We start from the raw sequence: 18,020 nt of genomic DNA, 5'->3' as shown, positions 1-18,020 counted from the left end.
TCCCAACACTTCCCAAGCGGATTCTAAGTGATGGCGCCCCTAGTGGTGAGTGGTCCAACTGCAGTGGACCCTGTTGAACCCCAGCAAGCCCTGCCTAATCCCATCCACGCCCACCTCCGCGCTGCTATTAAACCAAAAACTATCCAACCTTAATCTTGGAAGAAAAATCAAGTTTTCAAGGAAGGACCAGCGCAGCGCAGGTCACCTTTCCAGACTTAGTGCTTGGCAGGGAAGGAAGAAACGTGGGCTCTGAAAAATGGCTCCCCAGAGCGATGTTTAGGCGCCTTACTTTTCTAGAGTACCCTAGTTAACTTAGGGGTGCAGTCAAGGGAAAGAACAACTGAATCAATCTCTTGGATCCTGAGGCCATAATTCTGGCTGTGGCTCACTTGCCATGTGAAGTTGGACAAAGCTCTCTCTAGGCTTGGCTTTCTTTTATGATACAAAAAATCAGTGTTGAGGGGTGGGGAGCCGATACGATCAAGCAGACAACACCTAAAGCCCTTAATGCTGGGGCTGGCACATAGTAGGTCCTCAATATATGGTTCTAATATGTGGGGAGGGGTGGCCACCAAGCAACCATTTCACATTCTCTAGGCCCCCGGTGGACTGCGCATTCTCATCGGAGGTAGTGTGTTGGTTGGGTTGTGATTCAGAGTCCCCTTCCTTAGCAAGCAGCAGGTGTGTGTCTCAGGCTAGCCAATGGGATGCTCCCTCCTTGGAACAGGAACCTCCAACAGCTGTAGGTCCTTTTACCTGAGTGGTGGTACCCTAACCATGCTGTCCTCACCAGGTGACTATTCCGGAAGGTTCTCTTTCTGGAGCTGCCTTGCTTTCAACCCAGTTCCCCAGGCTCCCTTGGACTCTGGGAATGCCCATCATCCATCCAGTTTATTCCCTTTTCCCTAAGGTAGCAAAAATCATCTTCTCTGGCTTAGGGCCAAAGACCCCTGACACTGACAAATGGAAAAGAGATTTCGAATCCCCTCAGGGGGAAGGCACACTCTGAGCTGTCCTCAGTCCTTGTGACAGGTGGGCTGAATCCTGGGGGGCTCTTGGGGGCAAGGATGCAAGTCCTTAAAGTGGACTTCAAGGCCATAACAGGACATTGGCCTCCCACCATTTTCCTTGTTCATGCCAGTCCAGCCCCACTGACCTCCGAGCTGTTTATTACACCCAGTGGCACGCTCCCACCTCAAGGCCCTTGCACTTTCTGTTCCCTTTGCCTGGAATGCTCCAGAAATCCTCACTGTCTACACTTTCTCTTCTTTACTCAAATGTCACCTCCTCAGTGAGGCCTCCCTCAAGCACCCTACTTCAAAGTTCAGACTTGACTTGTGTGGGCCCTCCCTGTCTCCTTTGCCTACTTAATTTTTCTCCAGAAACTTCCAACACACCATATCATCTGCTTATTTATTTTGTTGTCTGCCTCCTAAGCCCTGTGAGGGCAGGCTTTTATCTGACTTGCTCACTTCGGTATCCTTAGCACAGTAACCTGGCACATAGTAGGTGCTCAATAAACGTTTGTAGACCCAAGTTGCAGTCTGGGTGGCCACGGTCAGAAACTTGGTGGGTCAAGCGTTGGTCCCAAAGGGGCCATTGCCTTCCCGGCCCTGGAGGTCCTGGCTAACAGGTGCCCTATTGGGATCCTGGGAAGATCCCACTCTCCCAATGATCTGCGTATAGGGGAGGGAGCCCTTTAAGTCCTGGCCATATCTTGGAAGACTCTTTAATAATAATAATAATAATAATAATAATAATAAAACGGCAGCTATCTTTTACGGTTCAGCTGCCTTTTCCCCTAGGTCTCCGTTAAGTGCTTCACATTCACTATTTCATTTATGTCTCCTATCATTCCTATGTTGTTATCCGTCCTATGTTGTTATATCCATTTTAAAGTTGAGAACACTGAGGCTCTGAGAGTGTCAGTAACAGTTCCACCCTCTCCCCCCGCTTGCTCAAGCCCCGCACAAAGCGGACCTTGAATAAATGCTGCCTCTCTGCCCTGCCCAATAGAGGTGGTGAGGGACTTGGGGCGCCGGGCGGGGGGGGCGGGGCTTCCCGCGGGGGGCGGGGCGCTGGCCCTGCGAGGACCGGAGCGTGCGCCGGGCTCCAGGGGACCCTCCCGCCGGGCGCCCGGCAGCGCGACGGCAGCTCTCTGGAGGGGCGGGGCGGCCGCGCGGCGGGCCCTGACGTCACCGGGCGCTCGGCCCCGCCCCGCCGCGGCTGCAGCAGCCGAGCCAGCGAGCAGGCACCGCCGCCGCCCGGACTGGGAACGCAGCGCGCGCGGCCATGGCCTCAGGCCCCGCGGGTAAGCGGGCGCGGGGCGCCTGGCGCGGGGGCGGTGGGAGGACAGCCCCGGGCCCCCGCCCCCAGCGCTGGGCTGACCCGCCGTCCCCCCCGTCTCGTCCCACAGAGGCGGACACGCGACAGAGGCTGCTGCGCACCGTCAAGAAGGAGGTGGGTGTCGGGGGCGGGGGGCAAGGCCCTGGGGGAGGGGGCCGCCGCAACCCCCCCCCCCGGAAAGGGTCTCTAAAATAGTGCTGGCCCGTGGCAGCGGGGGCGGCCACCTCGGGTGCGGGGCTCACCCGGATAGGTATTTACCTCCTGCAGGACTGGAGGCGGGTGAGTTTGGGGGTGGGGGCCTCGGGTATTGGGGGGGCTCTGGATGCTGTGTGCAGGGGCGGATACAGTGGGAGAGCCCCCCCCCCCCCAGGTGTGGGGCAAACCTGGATGTGTCTGGGTAGGATCCCCTCTTGTGGAAGAGCAGGTGGGTGGGTCTCACTAAGGTGAGGCAAGCACCTGGGTGGGCTGATTGGACGTATTGGGAGGTGGGGGCCTGGATGGGGCTGCAGAAGGAGGACCAGACTTCGGAAAAGGGGAAAGGATCACTTTGGGAAAATAACAACGCCCTTATCTCCACTTCCCACCAAGTCTCAGTCCTTGGAGCCACCCCCAGGAGCCAGGGGACTCCCTCCCTGAAAGTCCCTGGTCAGTGGGTTACTCCATTTGTGGGCATGTGCTAGGGCGTCTTGGCAGGTGGGTTCCCCTCACCCACCCCTCCCCACCCCCACACGCAGTAGGGTGAGAATCAGGCCGGGTTCAGCTGCCCTTGTGCCCCTTCACTCTCCTTGGGGCCAGCTGGGAGCCCAGTCTAGCCTTTGTGCTTGACTTCTCGCAGAGGGGTGAATCTATAGTGATGGGTTCCTGGGAAGCATTTAGATACCCGGACTGTGTGTATGCGCGTGTGTAGAGAGCGTGCTCATGCCTGTGTGGGCGAGGACGTGTGGCTGCGAGTGTGTGTATCGGAGAACGTCTGTGCATCTGTTTGGAGATATCCAAGTGTGTCTCCGTATTGCGTGTGCATGCGTCTGTGTGTTTATCTGTTTCTGTGAGTATGGTGTGTATCTGTGTGATGCCCGAGTCTCTGTGTGCATGAGTGAGGCTGTGACCATGTATGTGTGACTGTATGTGTGTATCTTGCCTTCCTTATGTCACCTCACATCCCTCACCCTGGGACCCCATCACTGCGGAGCTGGTCACTCATCTTGAGTCCTCAGCCCAAGACCAGGAATGGCTGCAGACCTTGGGGGCTGGCCTGATTCCTTTGCCTGTGTGTGTGTTTGTGTGTGTGTTGAGGGTGTCAGCCCTTGGTGTCAGCACTGAGCACCAAGAAGGCCCTCCCACATGGTGGCAGGCAGCCATCAAAGACAGCCTTGAAACCAGGACCTGTTGCTGCCCCTCCCTCCTCGGAAAGCATGGGCGTATGTCTGTGTATAGGTCTCTGTGTGTGGCATGTCCCACGTTGTTTAAAGAATCAGCTCCAGGGCTGGTTGTACACTCTAGCATTTCTGCATAATAAAAAGGATGCATAATAGGAGACGTGGAATTCCTCAGAAAGACCCAGAACTTTTCAGTTTAGCCCTCTTAGAGGCACTGTGGGGACCTGAAGAAAGCTCTATCTAGATAGACCATCCTTCCAACAAAACCTACAGACCTACAATATTCTGATGACTATGTTGGGGGAGGGTGTCTATAGAACCTCCCCCAAAAGCCTTCAGGTGAAAACCTGCAGTCTCTTTGTTCATGGTTTAACTAAACCTGGTTAGTTTAGGTTAATTTGTGCTTCCCAGATGCTTTCACCTGGAATGGCTATGTTTTGAAGGAAATGGTTTGCTGGTTCAATTGGGAGGGGTCTATAGGCAGAAGAGCGTGTGAGCAAGGCATCCGGGGAGGGCAGTGCCTCTGGGCAGAGCTCAGCTGGGGCCCTGGTCCCAGCTCTGCCAGCAGCTCCCTCGGTGCCCTGGACAAGTCCTTTCCCCTCTCAAGGACTCAGTTTCCACATCTGGAGAAAGAAGCATCAGTCCAGTGTTCTTAGAGATCCCACCCATGTCAGTCTAGTCTGGGATATTGGCAGGCTGTGGGGGACACTTTGCCCCTGGTGACCAGAGCTGTGGGCTTGCACCCTCTCTCCTGGGAGCAGCTGAGTTTGGGACTTGGAATGAGCTTTCTGCCTGGCATAAGGCTGAGGCCATCACCTGATCAGAGGGACCCCTTGGCATCCTGCTTGGGACAGAACCTTGCAAGTTTGGGCAAAGGGCCTGAAGCACCCCTTGACCCTGGATCTGCAGTCAGAAGGCAAGGCTTATCGTCACAAGTTGGTGGCTGATTCTAAATTCTGCATATCTTGGGGCACGTCATTTCAGTAATCAGAGTTTCCATAGAGTGGGGGTACTCTGTGCCGTGCCCTGTGCGTACAGTAACTTCATGAGGTGACCGAGATTGTCCTCATTTTGTGGACAAGGAAACCAAGCCTAGAGAGGTGTGAGTTGCTCAAGAGAGCACAGCCGAGAAGGTGCAAAGCCGGGGACTTAACCCCCAGGTCTGTCTGACGTCGGGGCCGGGCTCTCACCTCTTATATCCCAAATGCGCCCATCCGCATCTACATGGCAGAGTCTCAGCACGTGGGTGGCATGATCTCCATCATACAGAGGCGAAAAATGGCCCAGACAGAATCCACGGTATCTCAAAGTCACGGAGCCAGTAAAGGGAAGACAAGTTCAAGTCTTCTATGAGCCTTTTGTTCAGCATGGGTGCCCCTAAGGGCATGGAGACAAGTCCATGCCCCACTAAAGCAGACCTTCTCCCTCCTTTCCTTCCTCTGCCCACCTCTTTGGGGAGCATCTCTCTCCAGTATCAGAGAGCCAGTCTCCAGTGGAATAGTGGAGGGAAGCTCTTGGCCTAGAAATCCAGGAGTCAAGTCTGCTCTTCCTTCTCCCCACCCCCCATCTTCTGGGTTCAAAGCAACCATATTCCTGCCTGTCACAACCTTGTCCAGAGGCACCTTCCATCATTCTTTCTGGAAGGGGTGGCTTAACTATCAGTTTCCTTAGGCAAGGTGTGCAAGTTTGGGCTGAGCCACGGAAGCCGCAAAGGCCAGCAGAGTCCGTGGGGCTGGAAGCTCTGTCCAGTGCTGACTCTGGGAACCGGTATGAGCCAGCACCATGAAGCAGGTCAAGAAAGAGCTTTGGGCTCACCCAGAGCTGGGTTCAAATTCTGACATGTTTATTTACTGAGGGACATCTGTGTGCCAGACACCGGGCTGGGCTCTGTGGATAGAGCAGGGAACAAGATAAGTCCTGCCCTCTTGGGGCTGACATCCCAGTTTGGAAGACAGACCCCGATAGACATTCTAAGTGTAATTCAAGGGATCACGACGCACTTTGCACCGAAGTGTGAAGGAGAGACACTTGGCACCATAAGAACACATAACAGAGTGAAGTAACCGCATGCTGGTGGCTCAGGAAGGCTTTCTGGAGGAAGTGATGTTTGAGAAGATACGTGAGGGGTGAGTAGACCTTCTAGGTGGAGGTATAAGGTGGAAAGACACAGAGGAAAGCCGTTCCTGGTAGAGGGAACTGCATATACAAAGACTTTGTGGCTGGAGGGAGCACCGTGAACTTGAGGGATGAGAGGACCGGGAAATGGCTGGAGTACAGAGAGAAAGGAGCATGGTGCCAAAGGCGGAGGGGCAGAGCACATGGTCCTATCCTAAAAGCACAAGGAAAGGAGTGAGGAGGACATGAGCTATATGAAGGTAGAGGGTGGAGCTAAACCTGATGGCTTGTAAATTGCACAGTCTTGGACGAGCATCTGTCTTTTCCTTCGCAAGGGTCTGAGTTTCGGTTTATTCATCATGAGGATGAAGATTACTCACCTGTCAGGATAAGCCATGTGAAAACACCCACAATGTTAGCCTGAGCTGCTTCTGGGCAGGCATCCGATTTTTTTCTGTCTCCCCAATGTCGCCAAGGGAAAGCTGGAGACAGGGTGTCCTCGGCATGATTTCCTCCAGTTAAACCCAACCAGCTCCATCCTGGCTCCTTCCTGGCTCTCTTCGGCCCCCCCCCTTTTCCTCTCCCATCTCCGCCCCTTAATTTTGTTTTGGTTCCCAGAGCAGCGGGGACCGGCTTCTCGTTGCCATGACGACTGCCATTAAAGGAGCCAGCCACGTGACACGAGTTGATAACGGAAGCGAAGTGACTAACTGCCTTGTTTTCTTGCCTGGTGCTGGGCCTCAGAGGCCTCTTAATGGGAAGGGAGAAGGTGCTGCTCGAGGGCAGGAGGGGAGACCCTGGGTAGGAGGCAGGGGGACGAGGCGGGGGCTGGAGAGGAGGCTCCGTGTACCTGTGCAAACTGGGGCTGGTGTGAGAGCAGCCCTGGGGAGCCCTTGTCACAGTGGCTGAGCTGGGTCTGTTTGGGGAGCTGTGCCTCCCGGCCCGGCCCTCGGGTGGGAGGTGATGGGATGGGGGAGGAGGGCATCACAGCCTAAGAAGATTGGAGGAAAGTGAGAGAATCAACCCATGTTTCTACTAAAACCCCCATGGTGCTTCCACTTTAATCCAGTGGTACTCAATGAAAGAGGGGTGACAGTTTTGCCCCCCACCCCCAGGGGTAGGGTTGCCAGATAACATATGGGTCATACAGTTAAATTTAAATTCCAGATAAACAATGAATACTTTTTTTTTTTAGTGTAAGTATGTATTGCAAAATCTGGCAGCCTTACCCCAGGGGACATTTGGTAATGTCTGGTGCCATTTCTGGTTGTCATTTCTGGGGGTGCTACTGGCATCTAGTGGGGAGAGTCCAGGGGTGCTGCTCAGCTTCCCGCCACGCGTGGGATAGCCCCCCACCACGAAGAAGTGTCCAGCCCAGAATGGCACTGTTGTTGAGACTGAGAAAACTCCACGCCGGCCACGTGCTGAGTGCACCCCAAATGTTCCCTCCTTCACTCTCCACGGCAGCCCTGAGAGGGAGAATAATTATCTCCTTCACGTGATAAAGGAGGAGCTGGAGGCACAGAGAGGTTAAGCAGCTCACTCGAAGGTCACACAGCCAGTCCGTGGGGAAGCCAGGATTCAAATCCTGCTTTGTCAGGCCCCGAAGGGTGGCCTCCCCGAGGTTCAGCAGCATCCCTGGCAACATGGCTTGGGGTCGGGTGTGTGTCGGGGAAGAGATGAGGCAGGACAGGTCCATCAGTCGCAGCCTGTTTGGGGCTGTGAATGGCAGGCTGCCTCATTTGCTCCATCAGATGGTGGGGAGCTGTAGAAGACTGAGGAGCAGGGAGGGTCTTGGTTGGACTTGAATTTCAGAACGTTTCAGCCGATAACAGGGGCCACAAGAGGGCCTTTTGCCACTTCTTGGAAGAAAACGTCCTCCTTTCTTTCCTCCTTTCCTTCCTCGCTCCCCTTCCCCTTTCCATTCCTTCCTTCTTTACTTCTTTCTTTCTTCCACAAGTGCCGATGGAGCATGTGCTGGTTATCAGGTTCTGCTCTGGGGACTAGAGAAGGAGGGAAGCAGCATCCTTGCTCACACGCTCTCGTGAAGCGTACGGTCTAGTTGGGGGACAGATAAACAAACACTAAATATTTAATGCAGGCACACCTCGGAGATGGGGTGGGTTCAGTTCCAGGCCACCAGAAGAAAGCAAATACTGTGATCACTCGAGTCAAAGGAATGTTTTGGTTTCCCAGTGCATGTAAAAGTTATGTTTACACTAGGCTGTAGTCTGTTAAGTGTACAAAAGAATTGTGTCTCCAAAAAGCAGTGTATATACCTTAACTTAGAAATACTGTTATATATTATAATTATATTGATTATATTTTTATCTTCTATGCATTATATACATTTTTAACATACTGTATACGTTTTAAGTAGGAGGTGCCGGCTTCCCAAAAAAACATTTTACTGCTAAAAAATTGCTAACCCTCATCTGCATTTCCAGTGAGTCATAATCAGTGATCACAGATCGCTGTGATAAATATAACAATAAAGTGAAGTTTGGAAATATTGTTAGAATTACCAAAGTGTGACACAGAGACAGGAAGTGAGCAAATGCTGTTGGGAAAATGGTGCTGGTATAGATGTGCTTGATGCAGGATTGCCACAAACCTTCGATTTGTTTAAAAAAAAAAAGGAAAGAAAGAGAGAAGAAAGAAAAGAAAAGAAAAAAGAAAAGAAAAGAAAAGAAAAGAAAAAGTAGTGTTTGCAAGGCACACTAAAGCAAAGTATGCCTGTATTAGAAGCCACAGGTGCTATGAAGAAAGTGGGTGGAGAGGAGGGGGAAGGGCTCTCCAGAGGAGATGGTCAGGGATGACCTCTCTGATGGGGTGACATTTGAGCAGAGACCTAAAGGGAAGGAGAGAACGCTGCTGACATCTGCAGGAAGGGTGTTCTTGAGAGAGGGAACAGCATATGCAAAGGCCCAGAGTCAGGAACAATGAAGAGCGAAGAGGCCGAGGAGTGAACAGAATGGAGGAGGAGGAGACGAGGTCAGAGAGGGAGCAGAAGGCTGCTCCTGAAGGGTCTTGTGGCCCTCGGACGTGAGATGGCAGCCATGGGAGGATTTTGAACAAGCGGGGGGAGGGCGGACATGAATTCATCCATGTTGTAGACTGCTCAGGCTGCAGGCCAGTGATAAATGCAGGGGACGAATGAGGGGCACAAGGTCATTAGGCAAGAGAGGAAACTTACCTTGTTCTTTTCTGAGCTTTCAATTCTTGGGCTAGAAACCACAGCCCTCCTCAACGCTGCCCCACTCCCCCGCTGGCCACGTAGGGGTTCCAGAAATGCTTGCCAGTTGAATGGATGCCGGAATACTGGTGCGGATATTTTTGGGCTCTCTGATGCTTATAGGGTTGACTCAAATCAGTTCGCGTGTGTCGTGTTTCCAGGCTTAAGATGGCAGAAATTCTCCTCATGAATAATGCAGCCACATCCGTGCGGTGCGTTTTGATGGTTTTTTCAGGGCTCTGGCAATGTGGCTTCCGGGAGCTTTTGCTGGTGCAGGGCCTGGGTTTCGGCACCCCGGCTGGATGTGAAGGGGGTGGCAGAAGGGCTTCCGGCCTGGTTACGTCTCCTGTGCAACCTGGCTGGTTCTCCCCTGCAGTAACCCCATGAGGGGCTCCGGGAGATGGTGGTAGCATTTGTTGCTGGTTGGCAAGTAGGAAAGGGCATTTTTGTCACCCCAATGGGCCTGCAGTTGCTGGCTACGGACCCCAGGATGGGAAGCGAGGACACCAGTGCCCTTGTCCCAACCCTGCCCCTAACCACCTGTGGCCTCCTAACAGATCCATTCTCCCTGTGTCATTCTGCTTTCTAAGCGGACAAGGCCGGACAGCTCCAGGATTCTAAGAACCTCCAGCCACCAAATTTGGCCAGCATCACTTTCCGAGAGCCAAGTCTCCCCGCATTTTAGCAACTCCGGATTTGCCAAGCCTGTATTTAAGACCCGTTAAAACTCAGTAGCCGATGACACAATCTGGGAGTCTTCATTCCACTCAGGGAAAACAAGGGCTCAACTAAAGGTATTCTAGTGGGATAAAGATTTTTTTATTTCTTAAACAGCATTTACTGAACATTTTATATAGATGACCTCATTTAATTGTCCTGATGCCACCACATGAAGTGGATAAAACACTGTCCCTTAAAGATAAGGATATTGACACACAGAGATGGCAAGTAAGTTACCAAAGATCACAGACATGGTCAACAGTACAGCTTGGGGTTCCGGCCCTGGAACCTTGCGCTGCCTTACTCCGGAGTGAAAACCAATGACCTGAATATGGTTATGAGCTAGCCTGAGCAAGGGGGGCTGGGGAAAGGTCCAAGCTTTGGAACCGGAGAGCCTCAAGTTCAAGTTCCAGCCCTGCCATTTAGCGGATGCATGAACCTCTCCGGCTCCAGTGTCCTCGTGCATCAGCAGTACCCTGTACCATGCAACACTGCTTTCACGCTGTCATTCCCGGGCATTCCCTGTATTACGAAGGGACCAGGCACGTGCTTGGCTTACCCATTTAAGAGTAAGATAGAACTCAGTCGCGGAAGGACATGTGCTGCCTGATCTGGTCAGTCACATTGAACTTGCAGACGTTCTCAGCGTGGGATCTTGCTCTCCTGGGTAAGCCCTGGTGCTGCAGCCACGGGAATAGTGCTACAGACTGGGGAGGGGGTATTTCGTGGGGTCCCGAGGAATGAACCCTTGAACAGGGGTCAGGAAGGCTGAGTCTTGCCTGGCTGCCTCTCCATCCTGAGGTGGGCAGCTGGATCTTCCCTCGGGGTCTGGTTGCTCATTGGCCTCATGGAGGTAATCCCTCGGCCAAGGCAGGTCCGACGCCCTCCTGAGCCTGCTCGCCTCGCCACTGAGCCTCTCTGAGCCCCGGGTGAACAGCTAAGAGTGCTGAACTCCAGTGGGAGGCAGTGTACTTTTAGTAGTATGGAAAGACAAGACATGAATAGGTTCTTGTGCTTTTTCTTTGGAGAACCTTGAAGGAACTCAGGTTTATAAAGGGCAGTAACAGTTCCTTTAGCCCTGAGTCCCCATTTAAAAATCAGAGAACAGAAGCCCCAAGAGTGAAGAGCCTTGGTGATACCTGGCAGCTTGAACGGATTCTCCTTTAATTTTTATTATTTAGTAAATTATGTTTAATTAGTAAGTTAGAATTATAGCAACTATCATACATTTTTTGTCCTTTTTTTTCTTTTTTAGAAATAAAGACATCTTTACAACCACCATTTGTTAAATGCTGTCCCAAATTGCTTCCCTTGATCTCATTTAATGCACAAAGCAAGCCTCCTTTAGAGTACGTGCAAATAGCAGCTCTACTAATGAGGGAAACTGAAACTCAGAGAGGTTAAGAAACCGGATTGAGGTGGGGCTCCTGGGTGGCTCAGTCAGTTAAGTGTCTGCTTACAGCTCAGGTCATGATCCCAGGGTCCTGGGATCGAGCCCCATGTTGGGCTCCCTGCTCAGCAGAGAGTCTGCTTCTCTCTCTCCTTCTGCTCTTACCCCGACTTGTGTGTTCTCCCTCTTTCTCAAATAAAGAAAGAAAGAAATAGGTAAATAATCTAAAAAATAAACCTGGACCAACGTCACACAACTGGGAAGCAGCACAGCAGGTGTTTTTAGCCAGCTGGACCCATTTCAGTTTGAGTAATAACTTGCTAACAAAACTAGCTAGAACAGTAAATACATATACAGACATAAAGCCAAAAGGGAAAGAGAGGCTGAAAAAGTCAATTTATTGGCTCAGGGGTTTGGGACGTTTGGAGCGATGCCAGCTTCAGGTGCAGCTCTATCCAGGGGTTCCAGGGATGTCATCAGGACCCTCTCTGTTCTCATTTCTCAGCCCTGATTTTCTCTGTGCTGGTGTTCTGCCTTGCCTGTCTGTGTGAGGAAGGACAGTGTTGCCAGGCAGCTCTCAGGGTACAACCTGCCAGCTTGGCATCAGCAGACAGAGAACTTCCCCTTCCCCGTGGTTCTCCCGGAAGATTTAGGATTAGGTTTCATCGGACCAGCCCGGGTCACGTGTGCCTTTTGCGCCAATCACTGTGGGGCACATTGCTCCCATCGGTCAAGGGGTGGTGTGGCTTCAGCCTAGTGAGAGAGGGAGGGGACCCAGAGAAGAGTCAAAGTGAAATGACCAGACAGAGCCCAGCCGTGGTGTGCGGAGGGCTGCCCAGTCCTACTGGAAGTGCTGCCCGAGGACCTACTGGGTGCTAGGTGTCCGCCGGATCAGAGATTCTACTCTGGTGCTGTGCAGACACTCTATACTTGCTGTAGGGAGAGTAGCCTCAGTACCTTGAAGGAGTCCGCAACCCCAAAACCCAAATACGGTTCAGAACCCTGACAAGATGCTGGGATGGGAAGATGAATAGTTTACCCGACCTCAGCTTGCGCAGAAATGAAATGCTCCCTAATTTCTAACCCGGTGAGCCCTCCAATAACAACCACCCCTAATAATAATCATAATTAGCATTTATTGGGCACCTACTGTGTTCCGGACCTGCACCCTCCAATGGGAGCCACTAGTCACATGTGCCTGTTAACATTTAAGTAAAACTCAATTAAGTGAAGAGTCCTCTTGCTCAGTCGCATTAGCTGAGTTTCAAGTGCACAGTAGCCACACGTGGCTAGAGATCCCGCTTGGGACAACACAGGCATAGAGCATTTCCAGAAAGTTCTGTTGTGCCCTAGACATTGTGCTAAGGGCTTTACATCCATTAACATAGTTAATCCTTAGAACACCTGAGAAGGGTAGGTCCTGCTTATTAGCCCATTTTATAGGTGAGTACACAGAAGCATGGAGGAGTTGAAGGGACTTGCCCAAGGTCACACAACCGGTGAGGGGGCAGAGCCAGGGTCCTAACCCAGCCCTTGGATGCAATACCGGACTGCTTTCCCTCCTAACCTAGGCTAGAGGCGGTTAGTCTGTTTTCTGGTATGCCCTATGCGTGTTTGAAGCGACCGTCTGAGAATTCTGTTTCTTCTTTCCTGCAGCTGCCTAGACCCCCAAAGAGAATCGAGGCTGCTCCAGAGTCTGGCATGCCTTCCTCATCCACGAGGCCCATGGGTCTGTGGGAATGGGGTGCGTTGCCAGGGGAGCTGCCTCCCGCACCAGGCAGAGCCCCCAGGAGAACGCTGGCCGGTCTCCAGGGTGTGGGCTGGGAATGTGAGACACGCAGGCCGTTTTCTCTGGGAATGGAGGGGCGGCGGGGGACAGATGGTCTTCACAGCTGCAACATCTCCGTGAGTGCTGTGTGCGGGAGTGTGGCTGGAAGGACCTTTTTGCCAAGATGCCCCCAGGTGAATGCCCGAGAACCAGGCACGGGGTGGCGGGGGGACCTCCTTGTCAAGGGGTGCCTGAACACCTGTGCAGGGCAGCGATGGGAGGCCTGTGTGTGGGAAGCCCATCCTCAGTGCCCAGAAGGCCCCACTCCCAGGTCAGAGCAGGTTGGCCAGTCCCTCTACTGTGAGGGAACGATGCATGGTGCCTATTTATAGCACCCCAGTAAACGATTAACTGGGGCCAGCCTAGCAGCAGCCCAGTGAGAGAGAGGCTTTTGCTTCCCTTGCAAGGCCCACAGCCACGTTTAGGGCAGGTCAAGAGGGTGGTGCAAGAGGGAGGACTTTTCTAGCACTCTGAAGATCTACATGCCATGGCTTCATCACTTAAGGCAACCCCCCCCCCCCCCGCACCGTCCCAAGCTCTCTCCCACCGCGCAGACGGGGCTGAAAAAGGACCATCCTCTGTCTTTGCTTTCCTTAGCCATCTGCGTGGATGGGGAGGGCAGGGTGGAAGTGCGTGGGTGGGAGGGTGGGGCAGGTCTGTTCTGGAACTGTGTATGAGAGAGAGAGAGTCCAGGCGAGGAAGCTTTGATCCATTCACCAGCCGCCGCCGAGCTCCTGCTGAGTGCCAGACCCCTGCAGCCCCCTTCTCGGAGAAGGCCCCAGCCCAGTGCAGGCCACGACAGGCTGAGGGCCTGCAGGACCCCTTCTGGAAGGAGACACTTCGCCTGTGCACTGGGATCCCTGCTGACATCCTACAATAGCCCCAGAGCACAGAAAGGATATTTCCTTTCTCCTTTCTTTTTTTTTTTTAATAGACTTTATTTTTTATAGCAGTTTTAGGTTCACAGTGAAAATTGAGCAGAAAGTACAGAGATTTCCTGTACATCTCTTCATCTGCCCCAAAAATCCTCTGCGCTCTGCCTGTTCCTCCCTCCCTCCCTCCAACCCCTGGCAACCGCTGATCTTTTTACAGTCTCCATAGTGTTGCTCTTTCCAGAATGTTCTACAGCTGGACTTGTACAGCACGTAGCCTTTTCAGATTGGCTTCTTTCATTCAGTCATAAGCATTTCAGGTTGGACGTTTTCCTTTTGTGATCATGATTCTCCTTTGGAAGCCGATGTGCAGCGGGGAGAGGGAGCTGTGAGGCACCCGGCACAGCTGCAGGAGGTCAGGGGTGAAAGGTCATGGCGGAGCAGAGGTGGAGCCGGCTGGTGCTGCAGGACTGGGCCGAGGGGAGCAGGGAGTTGACCATGGCTGTGACACTTGGCTGCACTGGGCTGAGGGAGCAGGTGCTTTGGCCACCTGGGACTTCAGAGTGGGAGACCTTGATTCAAGTCCCAGCCTCTTCATGGGCCAGATGGTCTCCGTCCCTCCTAGGTCAGCTGCCTCACTGGGAAAATAGAATAATAGCAGTGACACCCTCATTGCACGCTTGTTATGAATCTTTGGGTTCACAGATGTGAAGCATCCACGCGGCTTGTGGGATGCACCAGCCGGTGTTGAATGAATAAATGAACCTACTGTGTGCCAGGCTCAGTGCAAGGGCATTAGTCATGAGTTCGAGTCCCCACTCTGCCATTCAAAAGCCATGTGCTGTTGGACAAGTATTTAACCTCACCAAGACTCCGTTTCCTCATCTGTGAAATGAGCCCTCATACCCATCTCACCTAATTACCCTGAGGATTAAATGAAATAATGCCCCTAAGCACAGCGCCAGGCTCGGTGAACACCTTATCAATATATGAAGCACTTACTCTCCGGCTGCCACTGTGTTAAATGCTTTTGATGTATTATCTTATGCCTGTGAGGCAAATGCTGAGACCCATTTTACTGATGGGAATGCTGAGGTTCAGAGAAGGGACATGATTTGCCCAAGATCATGTGTGCAAGAGCTGGGGTTTGAGTTCTGGAAGTCTGACTGGAGAGCCCAGTGCTCATAGCTGACCATAGGAGCTTAGAAGAGGGGGGGGAATCACATCAGCTTTACGGAGGGCTCTTGGGAGGGAGTGAGGAGAAAGGCAGCTCAGTGAGTCCCGGAGGATGGGGTGGTTTCTCCAGAGCTGGAGATGGAGGTAGGAGTGAGTGGGGATATCAGGTGGAAGGGCCGGCACAAAGCAAAGGCAGGGGGGTGGGAATGGTGAGTCACACAGAAGGAATGGCACGTGTGACCCATGGAGCTGGGTGCGGGGAGCGGGGAAGGGACGGGATTTGGCAGGAAAGGAAGGTAGGGCCACAGGGTGGAAACAGTCACAGCTAGCAGCCCTGTTCCAGCCCCTCCCAGCTCACCTCCTGTGTGCCCCACCTATAATAAATTAAAAAATAAAAAGCCGCCAGCTATTTCTATGTAGTGCTTTTTCCAGCCACATTGTCCTTACATCTGCTCCTTCCTTTGAGCTCCAAGGTGGCTCTGTGGGGGCAGTTGCAGGGGACAGCTTTAGAGTTGGAGAAACCACGGACCAGAGAGTTCAGTGCTGTTTGTACTTTAGATCTTGAGCATCACCTCCTCCAGGAAGCCCTCCTTGACCTCTTGACCTACCTCACCAGGTCAGGTTTCTTTGTTATCTGTTCTCATAAAAGCAAAGTTTTTGCTGCAGAGAACTAGCCTCACTTTTTGTTGTAATGTCCCCATTTGTTAGATTTGGTGAATGGTTATCTCGATAGATGTCACCTCTAGGAGGACAGGGATTCTACGTGCTTGTCACCTTGTACCAAACTCATAGGAGGTGCTCCATAAACGTTGAGTGAATCGGGGACACTTTTGGTTGTGACAAGTGCTGGGAAGACAGGTGTTAGCAGAACATGGAAGAGATACATTTATCCCTGCTTGGGTATGGAGAGTCCAGGAAGGCTCCCAGGAGGAGGTGACATCTGGGCTGAAGCCTGAGTTGCACTTAGCGAGCTGGAGCATGTAGGGAGGGGCACCTGGCAGAAGGCATATGTGAGCAAAGGCACAGAAGAGCCCACCACGTTGCCTCAGGGGAGCTGTGTCTTAGGGTCAGCGGTCTGAGGCAGGACTGGAGACGCTGGGCTGCTAGGGCATCTGTACCTCGTCCTCAGCATCCAGGGGGCCTGCACGGGAGGCGGAGCCTGCCCTCTGCTCACCGCCCTGTCCTCCTCACTTTGCCCAAATGCTGAGAGCTATTTTTAAAGCCACCCCAAAGGCCCTCCAGACACCCTAAATTAACTGGCCTTTCCACTGTGAGTTTCTCGCAGACGTGAGAGGCAGGGGGTCTCTATCTCATCAGCTGCTGCGGGCGCAGCATTACTCACCCACCTGCCCTGCCAGGCGCCAAGCACCTGAGACCCCAGCTGGGGCGCGGTGTGCTCTGAGTCAGGCCTGGCGCAGCAGGCCTTGGAGAGAAGCAGGTGGCAACTCGGCTGGTTTTTATCTTGGCCTAAGGTGCGCTATGGGCACCGTGCTGGGTGCTTTACCTCAGGGGTCCCCGTGGGCCACATCCAGCCTGTGTGTGCACCGCCCTTAAGCTAAGAACGGTTTTTACATCCTAAAAAGGGTTGTGAAAACAAGAGACGATGGGACATAGACTGTGTGTGGCCTGCAAATAGGTTTGACGGATTTAGCAAGTCAACATTCAGATTGCCTGCTTAAATTTGAATTTCAGAGAAACAACAGATAATCTTTTAGTATGGGTATGGTCTACATGCAATATTTGGTACATCCTTATCCTAAAAGAAATTCCTCACGTATTTGAAGTTTAGATTTCACCGGGCAGCCTGTATATTATCTGGCAGTCCTACTGTTAAGACCTGATGTGTTTGCTCTCTGACCCTTTACAGAAAACGTTTGCCCACCACGGCCTTGAACACACAGCAAATGAGATCGGGTGTCAGAGGGACTTAAAGACGCTGCCTGGAACCGAATTTGATGATCATTAGCTGCTGGCATTAGCATTGCTAATATAATCACAGTGATCACCCGACATATATTGAGCACCTCCTGTTTGCCCGGCACCGTCCTAGAGATGGACGGTAAATAGATAGTGAAAGTCAGGCCGTGATCAATTCTAAGCAAAACTATGCAGCGGCAGAAGGGGGTAGAGAGGGCCGTGCATGAAGCTTTCTTTTATACAGGGTGGCCGTCCTGAGCCTCTGCCCTCATTCTGAGCACTGCGCATGGTTTGTCCATGAAATCTGCACATAGCAGCCCTGACAGGTGGTGTGAGTATCATCTCCATTTCACAGATGAAGAAACTGAGGCCTCAGGTCACCCAGCTAATGGCAGAATTGGAATTTGACCCAGGCCTCATGTTTTTACTGACTTCACTAGGGTGCCTCCCTTTCCATAGTGCCGGCTGTGTGCCGGGTCCTATTTGGGGCCCTCTGCCAGTGTGTTCCATAATCCTTATGGCAGCCCTACACACTGGGCTGTACTATTCTTCTCCAGGCATAGAAGGGGTGAGCACAGCACTACGTGGAGAGGTGGGGTGGAGGGGGTGCAGTAGTGAGTTGACCTGGAACCTGGCAGGGTTCCAGGTGGGCAGCATGAGGGTACCTGGGTATGGGGGACAGGTGGCAGGAATGAAGAGGCGGGGAAGACAAGGCAGGCGGGAGAGCCCCAGGAGCACCCTCTTCCGGCTTTGCGGATTGGTCCGGATTTCCCTGACTCCCTCTTGAGATTACTCCTCCTATGTGCTACTTAAATATTTGCGGGTGGAGGGTGGGAGGGCGGGGCAGGTTTCTGAATGGTTGCAGGGTGGGGCTGGACGTGGGCAGGGGCTAATGCTCAGAGGTCCCACGTGGAGGGGTGGGGCCAGCCACTGCTCCAGAGGCCCGCTAGGTCCCGAGTAGCCCGTGGATGGGAAGCTGGGGTAAGTGCATGGAGCCCAAGGGCCCCTTAGCAATTGCATATTCACCTAACTCACACTCACGAAT

General features: G+C 52.8%; 1 protein-coding gene across 3 annotated transcripts in view; it reads left to right on the top strand.

The window, feature by feature from the left end:
• The first annotated feature begins 2,237 nt into the window (after window positions 1–2,237).
• LOC123788200 (small G protein signaling modulator 1) overlaps window positions 2,238–18,020 on the top strand; it is an 87,139-nt gene continuing 71,356 nt past the window's right edge. For all 3 annotated transcript variants that reach the window (XM_045791447.2, XM_087857250.1, XM_045791445.2), the window contains exons 1-2: window positions 2,238–2,311; window positions 2,417–2,460. In XM_045791447.2, the coding sequence (XP_045647403.2) occupies window positions 2,293–2,311; window positions 2,417–2,460 (63 nt within the window). In that variant the 5' untranslated portion in view covers window positions 2,238–2,292. The remainder of the gene's footprint in view (window positions 2,312–2,416; window positions 2,461–18,020) is intronic.

This window comes from Ursus americanus, chromosome 30, assembly GCF_024610735.1.
Source record: "Ursus americanus isolate L20-20 chromosome 30, mUrsAme1.1.p, whole genome shotgun sequence".
Classification (NCBI taxonomy): domain Eukaryota; kingdom Metazoa; phylum Chordata; class Mammalia; order Carnivora; family Ursidae; genus Ursus; species Ursus americanus.
The sequence above is the reverse complement of the archived record's forward strand: the minus strand, read 5'-3'. Positions and strand labels throughout refer to the sequence as shown.